Raw genomic sequence first — 20,934 nt, forward strand, 5'->3', positions numbered from 1 at the left:
GGTCATGGTGTTTCCACACAGCAATAGAAATCTCAAGAGAGATGGTGAACTCTGAACTCTACCCTGGGCCTCTCCTATATAACTGTCCAGGGCCTTGGTTACAGGCCCATGTGGCCACAAGCATCATTTTCTGTGGGCTCATCCAGCAAGGCCATTTCCCACGACTGCCTTCTCTTTGTTTTCTCCCAGGCCGTCAGGACGGGCTACCCCCATCCACACCCCGGCCCCCGCAGAGCGTGAATGAACAGAGGCACACGAGTTCCCACACTTTATGCTAATTCAGTTCTCGCGAGGGTCGGCGGGGCCCTTTCGCAGGTCACACGCACGCACATTCCCGCGCCGACAGCTCTTGCAGCGTGTGGTAGCGGCTGTGCACGTCCAAGAAGGACACCTCGTCCTCGTAGGCCGTCGGGCGGCAGCACGGGTGCGCCCGCGCCCGCTCTTTGCGCACGCGCCTCCGCTGGCGCAGGCGCCGCAGGCCCAGGTCGTAGATACGGATGGCCGCCTCGCACGCGCCTGCGCAGTAGCGGAACAGCACGGTCTCGTCCGACGTGTAGCCCAGGCCCAGCTCGCTCACGCGCACCTCGAGCTCCCGCAGGCCGCAGGGCCGCGCGCCAGGCCGCGCACGCCGCCGCCGGGGACCCGCTCGACGGCGCGGCCCCGGGATGCGGGCAGCCCAGGGAGAAAGTTCCCGAAGCTCCACCGCGTCGGGGGCGCCCTGTAGCAGAGCGCGATCTGTGGCGGGAAGAAGGAGACAAGGGATTGGGTCGCGAGGGCTCTGGCCCGCGCTGCGCGTGCGCAGTCCTAAGTGGCGGGGGCTTGGACCCTGGCTCCAGCATCCCAGTGGCTCCAGCATCTCTAAGGGGCTCCGTGGTGTTGCGCGTGCAGCCGGCCACGCCCTCTCTAGTCAGTGCTGGTTGACTGCTCCATGACCGCCTCTGACCCCCTGAGCCTTGGTTTCCCCCACTGGAGGGTGGACCCACCAGGCACCTTTTTCACGAAGCCCCCCTTCCTTCGGGGGTGGGACTTACACTGGGCCAGGCGGGCGATGCGGGCGTCCAGGGTGCGTGGAGGGCGTCGTAGCGGGGCGAGCGCGGGTCCCAGGCGGTGGCCCAAGAGCAGACCCTCCTGGCACATCCAGACAGATAGCAGGGAGCTGCAGATGAGCGACACCAGGGCCGCCGCCTTCCAGCGCCTCATCCTGGGCCTCGGCCTGCGGGGAGACGATGGAGTGGGGGTGAGTGTGCGAGTGGCAGGATGCGGTGGGAGCCCAGTGGTATCTCATTTGGGGCAATGGTGGGTGCAAAGGCCTTGACCTTTGCTGAGGGGGCCTGGCGTGTCCTAGCAATAGATAGGGGACCCAAGTAGGGAGAGAGTGGCAGCAGGAGGTGGGCTCTAGCCCTCATAATCTACCGTGTGCCTCAGCTTCCCCTACCAGGCTGCACCCCTTCCATCAAGGTATTAGTACTCCTGTTCACTGCACACAGTCTGTGTCTAAACACCCGCACCCTCGAAACCAGTGCCCAAGTTCCCTGAGGCTAGGCCACCTCCTGTCTTACCCAGTGTGCTGTGGCCCGGAAGATGTTTGCATTCAATTTGCATGGCCCCAACACAGGTGCCAACCGTGTACCAGGCCTGATGCTGAGTACACAGGAGACATTTGGGGAAACTGAGGCACAGAGCAGGTAGAGGCTCGCCATGGTCAGCATGGTTTGGCTATTTTTTGTTTTGTTTTTCCTTTTGAGATTTACCCCAGGCTGGCCCTGCGCTCTGATCCTCCTCCCCTGCTTGGACCCGAGGTTCAGTCTGCAGCCCCGGCCCGCTTGGTTATTGAGCACCAACTATATACTGAGGCTTCAAGACCCTCCATTGTCCATTGTACCAGTAAACCATGCGTGCATTTGTCCTCGTCTGACATTTATTGGGCACCGATGGTTTGCCTAAGCTCCACTCTGAATTCAACTCAAGTCCAAATCACATGTGCTGTCCATGGAGGCCAGGAGTGGACGTGGGGTCCCCGGGGCGGAATGACAGGGCCTGAGCGCTGCCCACACGTCCTCCGCGTCTGCGGCCAGGAGTTAGTTGTCCTGGCATGACCGCCCTCACGCCCAAGGCCCGTGCCTTATTACCATCCCTCTGGAGGCAGTGCCTCAGTTTCTTCTTTGGGCTCTATAAGGAATCGTGACAGCGGAAATGCCAGTACCGGGGGTGGCCCGGTTGCACCCACCCAGTGGTCTCGGACCGCGCACCCCCAGCCGAGCTCTGAACCCATAAACAATGGCCCCTCTGTCTGGGGTCACCCGACTGGTTTGTGTCTGGCACGGAAGGGGCGGGGGTATCCTCGGGGGCGTGACGTAGGTGCGCAGAGGCTCCTGGAAGGGGGCCAAGGGTCACCACATCCTGGCAAGCGTTCCTCCCAGCCTCAGTTTCCCCATCTGCAGTTATGTCCAGAAGACCCACTAGTGTATGCAGAGGAGGTGTGCGCATGCCTGGGCACCGTGGCTAGTAGCCCTAACCACACCAGCCTCAAACTCCTACTCATCCTTCAAGTCTTGGTTCCTCCACTAGGACCAGGAGGGTTGCCCCGTCTCCGTGGCAACTTCCCCAACCCCGCTGCCGTTCTGCTGTGACTTGGTTTCCCCATCTTCAGTCAAAGCCAAAAGGTGCGGGGAGAGGAGGGCCGAAGTTCAGTTTTCTGAACCTGTTTCTTTCTCTGCCTGCTCACCCCTTGGTAGCTTGCTGCACTCCTGCCTCCTCCTGAGTGCCAGCGTGACGTGTGCTACCGCTTTCGGTTTGGGGGTCACCGGGGGAGGAGGGACTCCCAGACCTGTACTTTCCAGAGTCTGAGCCTCAGTTTTCCCATCAGCACGAACAGTTTTTCCCAGACAGTCTATGTGTTCTTAGTGGTTCCAGATGGGGAAACTGAGGCCTCCCGGAGCCTGGGTCCTCACCTCCTTCCGAGGGCCCCACCCGCTGGCGGGACGCACATCTGAGGGCAAGGCAACAACATCTGCGGAGCACAGCTGGTTCTGATGAGCTGTGGGGGCCGTGGCCTGGGGAGGCATTTGGGGCTTGATGGGTTGAGGGGGGAACACAGTCGCTCCCTCCCAGTCGAGAGAAGGGGCAAGAACCCCAGGGCTGCTGCACCTCTAGAGCCCAAGCAATGCCCCATTGACCAAACTCCTGCTCGTATCTCAAAGCCCCAGTTCCAATGCCCTCCTACACTTAAAGAGATTTCATCTTATTTCCATGTGTATGTCTGCGGGAGCACGCCCCGCAGCGTGCCTGTGCGGAAGTCAGAGGGGCAACTGTCAGCTTAGCCACCCTGTCTCCATACATTCTTAAACATAGGACAGTGGTGGCTCAACGTCGCTCAGCAGTTAGATTTAAAATGGGGAAGGGGGTAGAGTCTCCGCGACTCTGCAGCCTCCGCTGGGAAGTCCTTTTCCTTCCCACCCCGTTACTCCCTGTTCCCTTCACCCCCTCTCCAGCGCACACCAAGCAGGACCAGAAAGGTGAACTTTCCGCGGCAGGACACACAGCACAGCTGTGCTTGCCAGCCCTGGGGCTGATTGTGAGCAGGAGGCCCCGCGCATAACCGGATCAGGCTAATGCGGGCTGAGCCGCTGGCGCGGGGCCCTGAGGGTGGCTGAGAGGAGTCATCCGCTAGAGTCCTGACCATCTGGCTTGGAAGGGAAACTGAGGCAGGCCCGGGATGCGGCAGTAACAGGGTGGGGAGGGAGGGGACTTGCCTGCCCTCTCCTTCCTTCCCAAATTCAAAGTTTGGTCTCAGGTCCTAGATAAAGGTGTCTGTTCTCCAAGCCTCAGTTTCCCCAGCCGGGAGCTGGGAGTCTAGGTGGCCCGGGACTTTCTTTTTCCTTTTATTCTGTTTATTTATTGACTTTTTAAAAGAATTATTTTCATTATTTTAAATATAGGTGTGAGTGCGAGGCAAATGCAGAGGCGTCGACCCTGGAGCTGGTGTCACAGGCTGTGTGGTCATCACAAGACCTCAGGTCTCATGTTTTTGTTTGTTTGTTTATTTTTGATTTTTTGAGACAGGGTTTCTCTGTATATCTCTGGCTGTCCTGGAACTCACTCTGTAGACCAGGCTGGCCTCGAACTCAGAAATCTGCCTGCCTCTGCCTCTCAAGTTCATTGACTTATTTGTAACTGCTCTCATCTCTCTTTTGAGTCAGTGTAACCCAGGTTGGACCCTATGTAGCCAAGGCTGACCTTGAACTCCTGATGCTCCTGCCTCCGGATCCTGAGTAGTGTGACAACAGGCTGGAGGCACCACATCTATTCCCCATTCTTCCTCAGTCAACCTTCCAGAACATTCTCCACACCACTACCACTGGATTACCCTGACTGTCCCTAAACAAGTCAAGCACTGTCTCTTTCTTCCCCACTTACAAGACTCCTACTCATCCTGCTCAGCCCCAGTTGTAATGCCCCTCCTCCAGGAAGTCTTCCCTAAGTCTCCTGCTCCTCCAGAGTCTCCGCTCATCACCTAGTCACACGAGTTCCCACGTCCTCTGTGGATGCCAGTGTGTCTGCCTCTAAGACACTGCCCACAGGCAAACATTTGTCGAAAACATCTCTGGTTTTGTGTTTGTTGGGTTTTCTTTTCTTTCTTTCTTTCTTTCTTTTTTTTTTTTTTTTTTTTTTTTTTTTTTTTGTTTTGTTTTTGGTTTTCTTTGGGTGCTTGGCTCCAAGTTGTGTGATTGTTTTTTATTTAATTCTGAGAACAGGATGGTAGCATTTCGGGAAAGGATGCCCGGCTGGGGTGGAGTACCCAGCTGAGGAGGGTGCCTGGGTGATGATGGGGTGTAACCCAGCTAAGGGGGACATTTCTTATTACCTGGTACAGCCAGCCCTTTGTGGTTGCATAGGGGTTTGCAGCGGGCTCAGGACCCAGGTCCCCGATGAAAAAGCAGATGTAAGAGCAGGAGGGATTGTCGGGGCCCTGGCTGGGGCAAGGGGCTGGGGTGGGACGAGCTGGTCAGGCTGGAATCTACCCGCTACTGACATGCTGCCAGTCACACCCCATGGGGCTTCCTCAGCTCAGGGCAGTGACACACAAAGGGTGCCCCAGAACATCAGGGATGTGAAGCCCGGCGAAGGTGGTGGGACAGAAACCCAGAGGTCCAGTTCCCAGCACTCCCCTTCGAAGTTCCCCAGCCAGACCCAGTGAGGCAGGCAGGTGGCAACCTCCACACACACCAATACACACACACACACACACACACAAACACATGCACGCGTGCGCATCTCAGCATCTACCCTGGGCTTCAGGATTTCTGCCTCCGGTCCCATCTGAAGTCTGCCCACTCTCTGCAGCAACCTTGGGTGGGTCTGGTGACTTCTCACCCATAAACCGAGTTATTTGGGAAATAATCTGGAACAAGAACTCGGAAAGTGGGGAACATACCCCCGTTTCTAATCTGAGCTTTGCCCTTAAGGGACCCCCCCTCCACCAAAGAGCCCCACGCCCTCTTGTGGCTGAAGAGCGATTCAGGAGCCCAGTGACCCGGCCCTTACCGGGGAGGACACGGTGTCCCCGGGAACGCAGGGAATGCGCCCCTGACTGTTTACTTCTGTGCGCCGCAGGGCTGCCCGCCTGGGCCCCCTCCCAGGGTTTCTTGTGACCAAGAAGTCCCCCTACTCCATTCTCCCCGACCGACGGGGCGCCCACGGGGGCCCGCAGGTCCAGCAGCCTTCCTCAGTCACCAGGGGGGTCGTGGGAGCCCAGAGCGCACCCCGTCGTGTACGGAGCCCGGCAGTGACCTGGGAGGGGGAACTTGGGGACCCCCCCGCACTGCACCCCGGGACTCCGCTTACCTGCCACGGGCTCCAGATGACCCGGTCAGTGGTGACTCCTCCGACTACCCGAGCCCGGCCCGGCCCCAGCCACTGCGTGCGCCATCCGGATCGCGGGGACCGGAGGCGACCCGGGGACCTCGTGCCGGAGGAGGCCACCGCACAGGGTGCGGGACACGGGCCGGGCCATGGGGTTTCCCCCCTGGCCTCTCTTTCTCTGTCTTCCCAGGGCTCGCCGGGCTCAGTGAACCCCGGGGCGGCGCGCGTGGGAGGCTGGAGCGCGCTCAAGACGCGGGGCCACCCGAGGAGCGCCGGGCGCGGGGCACACGGACGAAGCCACCGCGCGCTCTCCCTCCGCTCCCACCGCGCACCTCAGACCGGCTGGGCTCGAGGGGGCGTGGCCTTCCCGGAGGCGTGGACGTGGGCGTGGCGTAGGGTTTCCCGGGCTCGGGAGCCTCCCTCGTCCTGCCCACAGCTGTAGGGGTGCTCTGGGAGAGCAGGTGGCAGGAAGGTGGGAGGCCCTAAACAGCCACACTGCTCCATGGATCAGTCGGTCGATCCACTCCTCCGGGGACTCTCCTTTACCCGAGACTTTGAGCGCCGAATCTAGTCCTCACTAATTTTGCACATTCCTGCCCCAGGTCCCCAACTCCCTACCTAGCTCCACTAACGAGGTACTAACGAGGGAGAATCTCTACAGCATCGCCCTCGGCCCAAATTGCTGTTCCCGGCGCTCTGAAGCCATCTAAGAGTCCCAAGACACCCGAAACCCTCCCTCCCAACCAAAGGCCACTCTGCAGCCCGCCATGGTCTCCTCACAAGTCCTTCCCACTCCTAAGCCCACCCTCAATCCTCTCCAAGAAAACCCTCTCAGGGAAACTGAGTTCGATCTCTTCTCAGACACCCTAGATTATGTAGGATTGAAGATCCTGTTGTTCGCAGTGAACTAAGCCCATCAGTGCTTCCCACCATCCTGCAGAGCACCATGGGAAGGGGCCTTTCTCACAAATGACTTCCCTCCCAAAAGCACCCTGTCTGGGACTTGATCACTCAAACCCACCACACCCTACTCTTTCTGCGATCCGCAAGCGCCCCCTAGCGGAGCTCGGTCACTCAGAGACGGGGTGGGTGGGGCGAGACTGGCTTTGGCCACGCCCTTGTCACACCTAGTTGCTGAGAAACCAGGGTTGAGTCTCCGCCCTCTTTGACATCCCTTGCCAGCTCCTCCCCAGCTCCCTTGGCTGCCACCTGCTGCTGATTTAAGGACAACTTATCCCAGAAGCCTTTTCAGGACCAACCTCCCAAACAGCCCCAAGGGCCTACGCTGGGGAACCCCCACGCCCGTGGAGTTTGTGCTCATGTGCATGTCGGGTGCAATTGGTAATGAGGGTTTATTTGACTCCGTGGGTCAGAACAGCAGACTCTGAAAGTCACCTGTGTGTTCAGAGACCTGAGGCAGCTGATTCCTTCCTGTGCCTGGGGCTTCTCAGGGCCCAGGGCATGGCAGGGCTGAGGTGGAGGATAGGGTCAGGGTGTGCATGGTGGGGATGGGACAGGGAGATGGGGCAAGGATGTGGGTGGGGGAGATAGGACAAAGGTGGGGTCGGCTGGGGACCTGGGGGAGATAGGTAAGAGTCTGGCATGGAGGAGATGGGTGAGGGCCTGGCACAAGAGAGATGGGATGAGGGTGTGCCACAAGAGAGATGGGGCAAGGGCTTGGCATACACAAGAGTGATGGGGTGAGGGCCTGGCATGGGGAGATGGGACATCAGGGTGGGTCCTTCCAACCTGTGCTTTATGCAAAGGTACATCTTTCCCATCCCTGTTGTCACTTGGTGAGCACATGCTAGCACACACAGAGCTTTGACAGTAGGACACTTAACTGTAGGCTCTGTACATACCAGAAACACACAGATTCACACCACTGAGGCTCCTGCACACACACTCAGATCTGCTCCAGCTGGTGCTGGGTGACACACACAGACCCACACCAGGCAATACAATAAATACAGCTGCTCCCTGTCTCCTCTGTCACACCTGTCACTGGTCAAAGACCCACACGGATACATATAGCATACAACAGCTCCTGTGGGCACACACATGACACACGTGGGGGGCTGGGGTGAGAGGCCAGGGCCTCCCTGCATACAGAGCTAGCCAGAGCCCACCCCTACTGGGCCAGCCCCCATGAAGCTGTCACCAGGCGTCCTGTGTCCACCTCTGTTCACCCAGCCCAGCTGTGACTGGGGGTGGGGCAGACAGACATGTGGGGAGCAGGACACACACATGTGCCCACCATGTGGACGCTCATAAAATGGTTGTCCTGGCAACAGCAAGTTGAAAGACTGGGCTCTTCCTCTGGGATAGGGGTGCGAGAGTAGAGCTGACACCACCAGGTGAGTCAGGAGCAAAAGGTTTACCCACCTATGACCCCATTTCTGGGCATATGGTTTGTTACAAATACTTACAGGGAATCTCACCAGCCTCAGATACCCAAAGTGCTCAGGGCTGGACGTGGTCACACCAGAAATACAAGTGTCATCTATTCCAATAGTCTTCCAGATCACCCACACATTCTGCCACCCCTTTATACAGACAGCAACTGACAGACACCCTGTCATGCTCTGTGAGTCATACCTCAGCTGGAATGGATACACACACACACACACACACACACACACACACACACTGTCAGAATTCTCCCAGAATTCTTTATTCTTACGCCAGCTAAGATGAGGTTGATCCCCCACTGGGATCTTGTTGGGTGAGGGACATGCTCCAGGGAGACCAGCCGGTTGATGTCACCCCCTTGGAGAAGGGTCACAGCCGTCTAGGCAACGGACCTCAGGGTTGCTGGGCTTCAGTGTTTACAGTATTTTATGTTTAGACTCTTGTCCCAGATGCAGGCTATGTAGGACTAGGGACCAGTTTCAACAACATTTGAACCTCTCACAGCATGGGGACAAATGTGGGGTAGCATCTGGTGTCCTACCAGAGCCTAGATATGGGGAAACGGAGGCTCAAAGATACACAGACACATACAGTCCCTTTCTTTGATCCATTTCAACCAGGATGTGGGGCCCTGGTAGAGATGATGGCAGCCTGAGTTCAGAGCCCCCACCCACCTTGTGCTGGAATTCATTTTCCTTCTGCATCTATCTGTTCCTGCATCTCCAAGCAACAGCAGCCACAGCCTGCTCTGCCAACAGCCTGTTTGGTAATCGACAGGTGGTTGTGAAACCTGAGGTTCAGAGAAGTCATGCAGCAGGCTCCAAGTCTCACAGCAAGAGTCTGAGTCTTGGGTGTTGGTATTCTGTCTGGACTCCACCCCCACAATTACCTGGCAAGAGCCAGGTAGGCCTGGCCCACCATAAAAGGGGCTGCTTGGCCCCTCTCCCTCTCTTACTCTCTCGTCTCTTCCTCTTGCTCCTGCCCCCTCTCCACATCCCCTTCCCAGTTTCTCCACACAGTCATGGCCGGCCTCTACTTCTCTACCCTCTCCTTCTCTCTGTCTCTGCTACTGTCTTAACTACCCCCTCCCCATGCCCTGAATAAACTCTAATCTAACTATACCATCATGTGGTTGGTCTCTCAGGGGAAGGGATGCCTTGGCATGGGTCCGCTGAGGAACCCCTTGCCCCACACCTCACCACATCCCCATAGAACATGTCTCCTTATATTTCTTTATCTTTTTATGATCACAACATTGGGGACTTTACTGAATGTCTGGGTCCTGTCCATCCCCACCACCCCCTCCAGAGCCGGCCTGACCTTTCCTGGAGGCCATCATTCCCAAGGGGAAGCACTCTGTTCTTGGGTGGAGACCCAGGCCAAGGTTCTGGGAGGCTGGCGGCCTCTGGCCAAAACATGAACTTGGCTGGTTAGGAAGTTTCCATCTTAGTTTTAGGAATTGGCACAGGTTCAGCAGTTTGAAGGATGGACACCCCACCTCCCAAAGGGAGCTCCCAGGGGCCAGCCCAGAGGGGTTGGAGGTGGCTGGGAACTCAGTGTGTCCTCTGTCCCCCTGGACCACCTTATATGACTATTAACTTCCCATGCACCATGCAGCAGTGTGTATTGAGATGAAAGAGATTGCCTAGCCTCAGTTTAGCCATCTGTGAAATAGCTCCTAGGTGTGTTCCGGGCCCAGCCTTGGGTACCCTCTATAGGACAGGGTTATCCTCGGGGCTCCCTTCTAGCATGGGTTTGGTTTGGGGCTTTGACTACTTGCTATGTAGTCAAGGATGACCTTGAACTCCTGATTCTCTGGGCATGTTCCCTGTGCTAGTTCTGTGGTGCTAGGGATGGAACCAGGGCTTCAGTGGTTCCAGCGAGGGCTCCACCCTCTGAGAGCAGCACTGGGTGGACAAGGCCTTGCCTAGGCTGGCCTGGAAATCCCCACGCTCCTGCCTCCAGGGTTTCCAATATTGGGTTCTGGGACTTTGGGGTGACTGTCACGCTTAGCTTGGGAGACGCAGAGGGGCCTCTTGCATCACTTGGTGGGGGTGGGGGTGTCAAGGGCAAACTGAGGCCAAGAAGGGACCCTAGCAGCCCGTGGGCAGCAGGAAGGAGCGAAGCTGCCGATCTAGGCTGGGATGGTAAAAACAGGACCGGAGATGTTCTCCTGAGAGCCATCGACAGCATGGGGTCAGAGGTGGAGGCCAGGTCCCTGCCGCCTCCGAGGTCAGGAAGGTGGGAAACGCATCAAGCGGGCCACCTGGGCAGCGGCTCCTGCGGAAGGGGCTGGGGGCCGGGGTGGGCGGGACCTAGCTCAGTGGGCGGGGTTGGGACGGGCTGTCTCGCAGGCTGTGTTGCGCGCGCGCGCACTTGCAGGCGCCGCCAGAAGCTGTAATGCTGAGCTCTCCGCAACCCGCTTGGCCCTGGCTGCTCTAATCCCCCTGCTCCCGACCTGCAGCCCCGAGATAAGGACCCAGCTGCAGGCGTAGATAAAGGAATCTGCAACACAAATCCGGGAGGCCAGCCGTGGGCATCCAGCCCAGGACTGCACCTGCTAGACCCAAGGGGGGGAGGGGCGGCCCAGAGGTGGGGGTGGGGGTACCCCGTTGGACACAGAACTGGAGACAGAAAAGGAGGGAGCCCAGCCTGTAAAGCTAGGCCATTCGGGAAGATGAGGCAGGGGCACAGCCGTGAGTTTGGGGTTGCCTTGGAATGGAAAGCGAGTCTTTATCACAAAAGGACAAAAATGAGATTTGGCCAAGCATGGTGGCAGACACACTTGAGAGGTGGAGGTAGGAATATCAGGAATTCAAGGTCATTTCTGGCCACAGTGAGTTGGAGACTAGCCTATGCTACCTGAGACTTTATCTTAAAAAAAAAAAAAAGATAAAATCGTTGAGGGTAATAAATAGGAAGAATAGAAGAGACACACAGAGGAAGATGGGAGGAGGCAGCAGTGGGTTCCTTTGGTCTTCCCTGCCCCTGCTTGGTGCCCACGTCTCCTTAAGTGCAAGCAGGGCCACAGCCACCTGCCTCCCTCACTTCCTGGTGTCAGCTCAAATCAGGCTGAATTGCTGTAGCTCCAGGGGATTACCTGGATCCCTCAGTTGAGGGAGCCACAGACTCGCCCAAAGGCACTTTGCCAGGTGACTTGGGTGTGGAAACTGCTAGAGGAGAAAGGGGTCGGTGTACTTTCTGTGCTGGGTGGAATGGTGTGAATGGAGTGGGTCCATCCTTGGACGCGGAAGGACTGGGGTCGGGTAGGAGGAGAGACAGGAGGCCCGGATGGAATCTGTGCTTGGGACTGGAACAGGGCCTGGCAGACAGTAAACTCTCACTTGCCGCTGAGCTCCTGGTGAGGGGTCAGCACCATTGTGACATCACCATGAATGCTGCACTGTTTCAGTTATCTACGGCCAGGCTGTCACGCCTCCTGTGGGAAGCCAGCCCGGGTTGCTTTGCACAGAAGAGGACGAAGTCGCTTTGAGGAAGGGATCTTGTTCCTGTCATTGCCCTTTGCAGCCGCTACAAAGGAGCCCCAGCCTTAAATGCAGTTATTCCCGTCTTACCCAGTGGAGGCGGTAGAGAGCAAGGGAGCACACAGGGCGCTATTGAGGTCTAAGGCTAATTAATCACTTTCCCTCTCTGGGCCTCGGTTTCCCCTTATGTTACACAACCAGGAGAGTCTAGTTCGTGCATTGCGGGACAGCCTGAACTACAAGGTAAGCCCCCTTCTCCATGAATTAAATAAATGAGACACTACCTCCCAATCCTCCCAAGTGCCGTTCTTAAATGTTTAAGCAAATTTTAAAAAAGATTTATTTATTTATTTTATGTGAGTACACTATAGTTGTCTTCAGACACTGCAGAAGAGGGCATCAGATCTTACTATGGATAGTTGTGAGCCACCATGTGGTTGCTGGGATTTGAACTCAGGACCTTTGGAAGAGCAGTCAGTGCTCTTACCCGCTAAGCCATCTCTCCAGCCCCTAAGCAAATTTTTATTAAAGTAGTAATTGCAGGATCGGTATACAGAAGCGCTTGATACCAAGCTCAAGGGGCCGAGTTCAATCCCGGGACCGACATGGGAACCTCCGAAATTGTCATATGGCCTCCACGTAAGTGTGACACACAGGAGATACACACACACATAATAGATGAGTAAATGTCACTTTCTTTCTTTTTTGGGGGGTGGGTGGGAGGGAGGTGTTTCGAGACAGGGTTTCTCTGTGTAGCCCTGGCTGTCCTGGAACTCACTCTGTAGACCAGGCTGGCCTTGAACTCAGAAATCCACCTGTCTCTACCTCCCAAGTGCTGGGATTAAAGGCGTGCGACACCACTGCCTGGCGTAAATGTCACTTTCAAAGTAATGCTGGCACACACCTTTAATCTCAGCACTCGGGAGGCAGAGGCAGGAGGATCTTTGTGAATTCGAGGCCTGCCTGGGCTACATAGTGAGGCACTGTCTCAAAAAAAAAAAAAAAAAGGCAGCACAATAAAAGTAATACAAATTGCCACGCGTTTATGGGCCACAGTGGCTCACGAAGGGCGCTGTCAAAAGAGAGCGTGTCCCCGTGAAGTCATTTGATCCTTCAAAGCTGTTGCAATTTTTTTTTTGTTTTCTGAGACAGGGTTTCTCTGTGGAGCTCAGGCTGTTCTGGACCTCACTCTATAGATCAGGCTGGCCTTGAACTCAGTGACTCACCTGGCTCGACCTCCCCAGTGCTGGGATTAAACACCGCTCAGGCTGCGGTTATTATAAAATAATAGACACGTTTTTAAAAGGAAAAAAAAGCCAAGTCGGTCAGTGTGAGCTGCAGCCCCTTCGCCCCACACAGACTCACTTCCACGAAACTAACAGTGACCCACAGTGACCGCCTAGAACCCCGCCGGGGCCCTTGAGCACTTCCGGTTCCTGCGGCCTTGCCCCACCCCCCGCCCCGCCCCTCCCCGCCCCGCGGTCGTGCGCACGCGCGCCTTAGTATTCTTGGTGTAGTCTGAGCGTGCGCATTTCTTTCTGTAGGCTTCAGAGGACACGAGCGACCCGGAAGACTTTCCTGCCACATTCCAAAGCCGGTGTGAGGGGCGTCGATGGCGGAGGCTGCGGAGGCGGCAGCCGAGAGCGGTGGTGGCGGTGACTCCGGGGTTGGCACGTGCGAACGCGGGGTGGCGCCCATTAAAGCTCAGTGAGTCGCTGGCGCCCGTCAGCGAAGCTGATGTGGCCTTCCCGGCGTTCGTGTCGCGGTGCGAGTGGTGCATGCTGGGAGGTGTGGCGGCGTCAGGAGAGGGGCATCCCGGAGGCGCCAAAGTCTTTACCTACCTTCTGCTTACGCTCGAGTGTAATATGTGTTGGTTACAAGCAATTAGGCCGGCTGTGCGCACATGCAGCTTTGGGAAACAAGAAGCAGGGCCCGAGGTGCATGCTGGGGCTTGTAGTCTCTACGAGAGAGAGAGAGAGAGAGAGAGAGAAAAAAAAAGCAAACCCCGGCTCGCGTCGAAAGACCTCCTGGGAAGTGTGGTAGCTTGATTTGTAATCTCTTCGTATTCTACCAAGAATGTTGGTATTTGTGTGTCGTAACCCTTAAGGCAATGCAGTTCTCTGAGCAGGGACACAAATGGGTCCTTCTAGTGTAAAATAGGTGTCTCCGTGGCACTAGGGTGCCCCCAAGTGAAAACTGGCTGGTTCTAAGTAGGGAAAGCCTCCTGCAAGCGGAAGCGTGTGAGCTTGGCATTAGCCCCCAAGCCCCTTTCCCTGTGCACACTGAGCCTCTCCCGCTCTGGCAGGTACCGCACCACCAAAGAACAGTTCCACGAATACCTGGATGGAGACAAGCAGGAGAGTGCATGCCGGGAAATGCCCACAGGAGACCCAGCTGAGCCAGGTGCCAAAAGAATTCGCCTGGAAGATGCGCAGGAGAATGGGAAGACAGAGATGGCAATTGAGTCCCATGAAAGGCAGGTGCCCAAGAGGGCCCGTGGCCAAAACAAAAGCCGGCCCCACATGAAGCCAGCACAGTATGACAAGGACAGGCTCTGCCCGTCCCTCCTCCAGGTGAGGGGTTGCTCTACAGGCTTGGCTCAAAGTCTGCAGATGCTGTGTTGTGACGCATATATGCGTGACCCTTGGCCTACAGGGCCTCGACCTAGCAGTGCCTTGGTCCATGGCCCTACCTCCAGAGTTACTGACCCTCAGCCTATCTACACATCACACTTGCACTTATTTATTTTGTTTTTTTGAGATAGAGTTTCTCTTTGTAACCCTGTCTCTCCTAGAACTCACTCTGTAAACCAGGCTGGTCCTGAACTCAGAAAGCACTCCCAAGTTCTGGGATTAAAGGTGTGCTCAGCTATTTTAGTTTACTTTTTTAAAGAGGGTGTTGTATGTCCTGGAACTAGAGTTACAGATGGTTTTGAGCTGCCACTTGGTTACTGGGAATCAAACCCAAATCATGTGCAGGAGCAGCTGGTGTTCTTGACCTGGCAGTCCAGCGTTAGAGCTGGTAAAACAGGCATGCTGGGGTTGCTGACACTCACCGAGGACACATAGATGGGAGAATCGTTGCTTTGCTCACCCTGGCCACTCAGTCCTCTCCTGGTCCTTTCATGTCCCTCACAGGAGTCGGCCACTCCATGTACATTTGGAGACCGTTGCCGCTTCCTGCATGATGTGCAGCGCTACCTGGAGACCAAACCAGCAGACCTGGGCCCCCGCTGTGTGCTCTTCGACACCTTCGGCCGGTGCCCTTTCAGCATGACCTGTCGCTTTGCTGGAGCACACCTGGGTCCTGAGGGTCAGAACCTGGTGCACGAGGAGTTGGTGGCCCGCTGTGCACAACTCCCTTCTGTGCGAAATGGCCTAGACAGGGCCCTGCAGCAGCAGCTGCGGAAGCGCCAAGTATGCTTTGAGCGAGCTGAGCAGGCCCTGTGCCACCTCACCCAGGGCCCTATGCCCACTATTGTCCCTGAGACCACTGTGGCCATGTTGACCCCAAAGCAGAATAGCTGCCACACCCAGCTAGATACTGTAGGAGGAGTCGGCACCCCACAAGGCAACCCTGTGCCCACCTGTGGCCCCTTGACAGATGAGGACGTAATCCGACTGCGGCCCTGTGAGAAGAAGCGGGTAAGGTGCAAGCTTGGCAGCCAGGCTCCTGTGTGGTCCACAGTCCTGTCTCAGCAGAAAGAGCCTGAACAGCCCCAGAGGACCAGGGCTAAGGGAGGAAGGGGTACCATGGAAGGCTCTTGAAGGGGAAGACATTGAGACTAGGGTTTTAAAGCTTAAGTAGAAGCCCTCCAGACAGACCAGTCGTAGATGAGCTCTTCTCCTAAGACAAATGAACTTGGTGCGTACAGCGGCCAGCAGCAGAAGGAAGCCACTGGGGTGTGGGGCGGGGAGGGAGAACTTGTGTTGACAGTGGAAGGAGGCCTGACGAGTTCATTTCCCCTCCAGCTAGACATCAGTGGAAAGCTGTACCTGGCTCCTTTAACCACGGTAGGAGGTGGCTGGGGGTGGGTGGCTCAGTGCTTCCCTGGGGCATTGCTGGTCCAGTGTCTCTGCTTTACGGACCTCTGAGGCCTGACCATGTCCATGTCCCAGCCAGTGTGGAAACCTACCCTTTCGCCGCATTTGCAAGCGCTTTGGTGCAGATGTGACCTGTGGTGAGATGGCCATGTGCACGAACCTGCTCCAGGGACAGATGTCTGAGTGGGCTTTGCTCAAGCGTCACCCCTGTGAGGACATCTTTGGGGTGCAGGTCAGTGTTTGCTCTGAAGGTGGTTGCCATGTTGGGGAACAGTGCTGTAGGACAGCCAGTCCCTGAGCAGAGTCTGCCTGCTGCAGCTGGAGGGCGCGTTCCCCGACACCATGACCAAATGTGCTGAGCTCCTCAACCGCACGATTGACGTGGACTTCGTGGACATCAATGTGGGCTGCCCCATCGACCTTGTTTATAAGAAGGTAATGGCTGCTCTGCCCTGGAGCCTAGGGTGGGTGTGGGCCATGCCCGGGACCCTGCCCTGCTGGCCTTGTGCCTCAGTTTCCCCATCTGGACATGAAGCACACTGTGTTGGGTGGCAGGCAATTCAGCTATATGTGGGTGCCTGTAGGGAGTTTCTGTGTTTCTTGGGAGGTCACCAGGGTCTCTGTGTCCTACAGGGTGGTGGCTGTGCACTTATGAATCGCTCCGCCAAGTTCCAGCAGATCGTGCGGGGCGTTAATGAGGTAACCTGGGCTCTGCAGCCCTATGTCTGTCCTCCATCCCCACATGATTCTGCCATGTAGTCTCCAGTCTCACTGTTTGCTCTCCCTCTGCCCTTGTCCTCGAAGGTGTTGGACGTGCCATTGACCGTGAAGATGCGCACAGGTGTCCAGGAGCGTGTGAGCCTGGCACACCGACTGCTGCCTGAACTGAGGGATTGGGGTGTCGCACTGGTCACGGTGGGTGTCAGGGGCAGTAAGGTCACATCTTGGGGTTACTGTGGCTCTCCCGGTCCCTCATTCTCTCTTTCTGGTTTCTTGCTGTCTATGCCCCCTCTTGCCCCTTCTTCACCTCTTGAACCCCTCGGCCTGTTCCCAGCCACCTTCGACCCTCATTACTGCTCTCCCATCCCCAGCTCCATGGCCGCTCCCGGGAACAGCGCTACACCAGACTGGCCGATTGGCTCTACATAGAACAGTGTGCCAAGGTGGCCAGCCCCATGCCCCTGTTTGGTAGGTACCCAGAACCACTGGGGTCACGTCTTTCAACTGGGAAGACTGGGAGGATGCTGGTCCTTGGAAATCTCCAGACTGATTGATAATGTCCCCATGTCTATGGGGCTTGCCACTGTCAAGACCTCACTGTGTCTCCTCAGGAAATGGGGACATCCTTTCATTTGAGGATGCCAACTGTGCCATGCAGACAGGTGTTGCGGGGATCATGGTTGCCCGGTGAGCAGTAGCTGGGCTGGGACAGCAACACTAGAACTTTCTGCACTTGGGGCTCCTGTGAGGGCGAGGCCCGGCTGTTGAGGTGCCTGGAGCTAGGAGGCACCAGGTCCTCACTGAGCATCTCCCTTTGTAGTGGTGCCTTGCTCAAGCCCTGGCTGTTCACGGAGATCAAAGAACAGAGGCACTGGGACATCTCGTCCTCTGAGCGCCTGGACATCCTGAGGGACTTCACACACTACGGCCTAGAGCACTGGGGCTCTGACACACAGGGTGTGGAGCGGACCCGTCGCTTCCTTCTCGAGTGGCTCTCCTTCCTTTGCAGGTGGGCATTGAACAGGCAAGCAGCTGGGGTAAGAGATTGGAGCCTCAGGCCTCACTTGGCCTTATCACCACCTCTGCCCTCCTGGCCCACAGGTATGTGCCTGTGGGCCTGCTCGAGCGACTTCCACAGAGGATCAATGAGAGGCCACCTTATTACTTAGGCCGTGACTACCTGGAGACACTCATGGCCAGCCAGCAGGCTGCAGACTGGATTCGCATCAGGTACCCACTGGCCAGGGCTCTGTAAATTGTTGCTCGGAGGCCCAGACCTGACCTGTCACTTTTGTCCCCACAGTGAGATGCTGCTTGGACCAGTACCTCCTGGCTTTGTCTTCCTGCCTAAGCACAAAGCCAATGCCTACAAGTAGCCAATAGAGACAATAAATTTTATTCTTCTATAATTTCTTTTATTTTGTTGGGGTTTTTTTGAGACAAGATCTCCTGTTGTCTGGGCTGGCCTTGAATTTCTGGAACCTTGGCACGCACCTTCCATCACACTTGCCTTTTTGTAGGTGTCCTGAGGTGGCCTCTGTTCTCTTCTCCTAGGAGATGGCCTTGGCTGGCACCTGGTCCCCATCTGCACTGTTTTCTGACTCCCAGCTGTCCTGTTTTGCTGGCCAGTGTCCTTGTGACTTTGAATTAGGTGACTTGCAGCAGCAGTGACCTAGCTCAGGGAGTGAAAGGAGTCACCTCTTACCTACCCCCTCCCCCTCCCCTGGAACCCAAGTGATGAGCCTGTCCTGGACTGGAACCTTCCACCTAGCAACCGGGCAAACAGAACCCAGAGGGACTCTGTCCCTGAGGTGCCTCTGCTGCCATCCGGGCCCCCCCATGCAGCACCCCAAAACCCTCTATCCCCCAGCCATACCCCAGGAAGGCTTCAGCCTGCAGAGCCTGGAGGGCCCTGAGGTGCCAGGTGGCCCAGAACCCCTTCCCACCGTAGGTACGATGGTGGTGGTGGGCAGGGGTGTGTGATGGCCATGGGGCCTGGGCTCCTGCCCCACCCACCAGGCGCCTTTGTCCACAGCCAATGCTAACCTGCACTATCAGACCCCCGGCTCGGACCAGGATGTGCTTCCAGCCCCTCCAGCAGGTATCAGCCAGCACCCCTGAGCCCTGCTATGCACAGGCTCCATACTCACCCAAGATGAGACCCTAAAATGACCCTGGGTCCCCTCTGTACCTCAGACAGATTCTCCCCATAGCTAAACTCAAGTGCCACATTTCAAAGTGACACTGGAGACCAGGCCGAAGCCTGCTTTGGTGACAGTAGCTGCCACTAGGCAAGGCTTTCCGAGAGGCTTGGGCATCCAAACTCAGGTCACTGTTCCCCTGAGAGGGGTCAGAGGAGAGGACCCCAACAGTTTCAGTGTCTTGCCCCCCAATGAGTCCCCAGATGACTGGTAATCAGAGCCAATTCACAAGGCTCCTCTGAGGCCAGGGCTGTGTCCTGCATGCCTGGGCTTTGGGCATCCCCATGGCTGGTTGCCCCATGGAGCCCCACTCAGGTGTCCGCCACCCACAGGCTTCCAGATGGCTCCCTGCGGCTGCTTCTTCGACCCCCGCATCTACCGCATCGAGTGGGCCACCTCCGACTTTGGCCAGTCATCCCTGTACAAGGTGGCAGTGGCTGGGGGTCCTGCCTTGTCTGGTGGCTACTTGCTGGAGGCCCCATCCTACCTCAAAACCCCGGGGCCACCACCTCTGCTGTACCCTCACTACCAGCCGGCCCCCAGTGGGCCACAGTACCTCACACATTACCTTCCACTGGAGGAACCTGTGCCTGAGGCTCTCAGTTTCATGCGGGACGGAGGGCCCCTCAACTTCATGGAGATGCTCAGAGACGGCCTGGCACCTCCGCCAACCCCCAAAGAGACTAAGCCATCTCCCTTGCTTATCACAGTCCCCACAGCACACACACTGCCACCTGGGCCCTACGGCCATCTCAGTGGCCACGCCAGCCAGTTCCCAGGACCCCAGGTGACCATGAGGCCCATTGAGGCTTCCAGGGAGCTGCAGAGCGGTGGTGTGGCCAGGCCAGGTCTGCGATTCCCTCCTGGACCTGTAGAGCCCAAGGTGGCCAAGGTGGAGGATGTCACCCCAGTGGGCTCAGGCGAGACCATGCCCCCTGAGGTGGCTCGTGCGTTCTTCCTACCCGACAAGGTCCTTCTAGAAGATGCCATGAAACTTTTTGATTGTCTCCCTGGTGGCACTGAACCTGAGGTGGCCTTGCACAGGGGTCCTGGCCATGGACTGCGGGACAGTGGTGGTGGTGGGGATGACTTCCCAACCGACATCCGCTCCTTGCACCTGCCAGATGATCTGCTGTCCTTTGACTACAGTGTTCCTGAGATCTTAGATGCGGTGGCCAATGTGGATTACTTTTTCAGCTTCAAGGCCCTGGATGATGAGCCGCTACCCCATCTTGGGGTCCCTGTCACTGACACGGTGGCCCCTGGCCTGCGGTCCCATCAATTGGGGAAAAAAACCAGCACGCCCACCAAGAAAGGGAAGCCAGGTAGCAGACACAGGCAGACCACAGGCCCAGCTGGCACAGCCGCCATAGGACCCAGGCTGGACCTGGGAGCCATCCCCAATTAAAGTGATTTGATCTCTCTGTTGTGTGTGGACACATGTCTTGTGGCCACGACTAGGCAAGACTGCTAAGAGTGCATGGTGAGGCCAGTGGAGGGGTGTGTGGCAGTCACATGCCTTCAGAGTTGAGCCAGGAACCTCAGAATTGAAGTGTCAGGTATCAGGGTCGAAGCTGAATTGTTACCCTGGCATTCAGGTTGCCTGGGTAGGGAGGTTGGAGTCCAGTCTGGGCCCCATAGTACAGCCTCATCTACAGTTGGTAGAAAGTTGGGGGTCAGTTGATAAAGTGCTTGGGCCTCAGTTGTTATTCACAAGTACAAACTATGTTTGGTACATGGTTGTAACCCTAGCACTGAAGAGGTAGGAGGAGACAGGATCAGAATTTCAAGGCTAGCCTGGTAGCTTCCTGAGACTGTCTCAGGAAGAAAGTCAGTCACCTGGGGCTGGCCATGTTGAGGTCTCTTGAGAAGTGGGGTTTTCTTTTCCAGACACCATGCTGAAATGGGTTCCCTTGTATGTTTGGTGGTTAGAGTCAAAGTGTCCTAAGAGGAATGGACACTTACCTGGGAGGGGAATGGCTGTCCCCTTCCTCCTGCCAGGTCATTGCACCTCTCCTGTGCCCCATGCAGCCACAATTTATGGAAGGCAGGTAGGGAGGTCACCTCTGCTGTTTAGGGGCTTTGGTGTTCTCTCGGGGAGCTGGGCTCAACCTCAGCATGGTTGCAGGTTGGGGGCATGACAGGGATGGTCGATTGCAGGAACCATCAAGTTGTTTATGGGAACAGGTGTGGGCTAGGGGAAGATGCTGC

The 20,934-nt window shown here is 56.7% G+C and overlaps 3 protein-coding genes across 7 annotated transcripts; 2 read left to right on the top strand and 1 right to left on the bottom strand.

Moving 5' to 3' along the window:
* Positions 1 to 255: 255 nt before the first annotated feature.
* On the bottom strand, positions 256 to 6,243 carry Nrtn (neurturin). The gene is made up of 3 exons (XM_031347422.1): positions 5,845 to 6,243; positions 1,032 to 1,213; positions 256 to 735 (listed from the first exon to the last, which is right to left on the bottom strand). The coding sequence occupies exons 2-3, from the start codon at positions 1,198 to 1,200 to the stop codon at positions 317 to 319; spliced, it is 588 nt and encodes a 195-aa protein (XP_031203282.1). The 5' UTR covers positions 1,201 to 1,213; positions 5,845 to 6,243; the 3' UTR covers positions 256 to 316.
* A 4,947-nt stretch (positions 6,244 to 11,190) lies between these two features.
* Positions 11,191 to 17,931, top strand: Dus3l (dihydrouridine synthase 3 like). Of its 5 annotated transcripts, XM_031348068.1 has the most exons (15): positions 11,206 to 12,002; positions 12,303 to 12,398; positions 13,304 to 13,466; positions 14,065 to 14,162; positions 14,897 to 15,403; positions 15,731 to 15,772; positions 15,882 to 16,034; positions 16,121 to 16,237; positions 16,436 to 16,501; positions 16,607 to 16,717; positions 16,894 to 16,990; positions 17,134 to 17,209; positions 17,343 to 17,531; positions 17,624 to 17,752; positions 17,826 to 17,931. In XM_031348068.1, exons 1-15 carry the CDS (start codon positions 11,946 to 11,948, stop codon positions 17,896 to 17,898), a joined length of 1,974 nt encoding a protein of 657 aa, XP_031203928.1. In that variant the 5' UTR covers positions 11,206 to 11,945; the 3' UTR covers positions 17,899 to 17,931. The 5 variants fall into 5 exon arrangements, 4 of the variants coding, with proteins under 4 accessions (XP_031203931.1, XP_031203928.1, XP_031203929.1 ...); XM_031348069.1 differs by lacking the exon at positions 12,303 to 12,398 and having other exon boundaries at positions 11,226 to 12,002; positions 14,065 to 14,332; XR_004112414.1 differs by lacking the exons at positions 17,134 to 17,209; positions 17,826 to 17,931 and having other exon boundaries at positions 11,191 to 12,002.
* A 149-nt stretch (positions 17,932 to 18,080) lies between these two features.
* On the top strand, positions 18,081 to 20,147 carry Prr22 (proline rich 22). The gene is made up of 3 exons (XM_031348072.1): positions 18,081 to 18,473; positions 18,558 to 18,623; positions 19,056 to 20,147. The coding sequence occupies exons 1-3, from the start codon at positions 18,260 to 18,262 to the stop codon at positions 20,129 to 20,131; spliced, it is 1,356 nt and encodes a 451-aa protein (XP_031203932.1). The 5' UTR covers positions 18,081 to 18,259; the 3' UTR covers positions 20,132 to 20,147.
* The last annotated feature ends 787 nt before the right edge of the window (positions 20,148 to 20,934 follow it).

Source organism: Mastomys coucha, unplaced genomic scaffold (assembly GCF_008632895.1).
Source record: "Mastomys coucha isolate ucsf_1 unplaced genomic scaffold, UCSF_Mcou_1 pScaffold3, whole genome shotgun sequence".
Classification (NCBI taxonomy): Eukaryota; Metazoa; Chordata; class Mammalia; order Rodentia; family Muridae; genus Mastomys; species Mastomys coucha.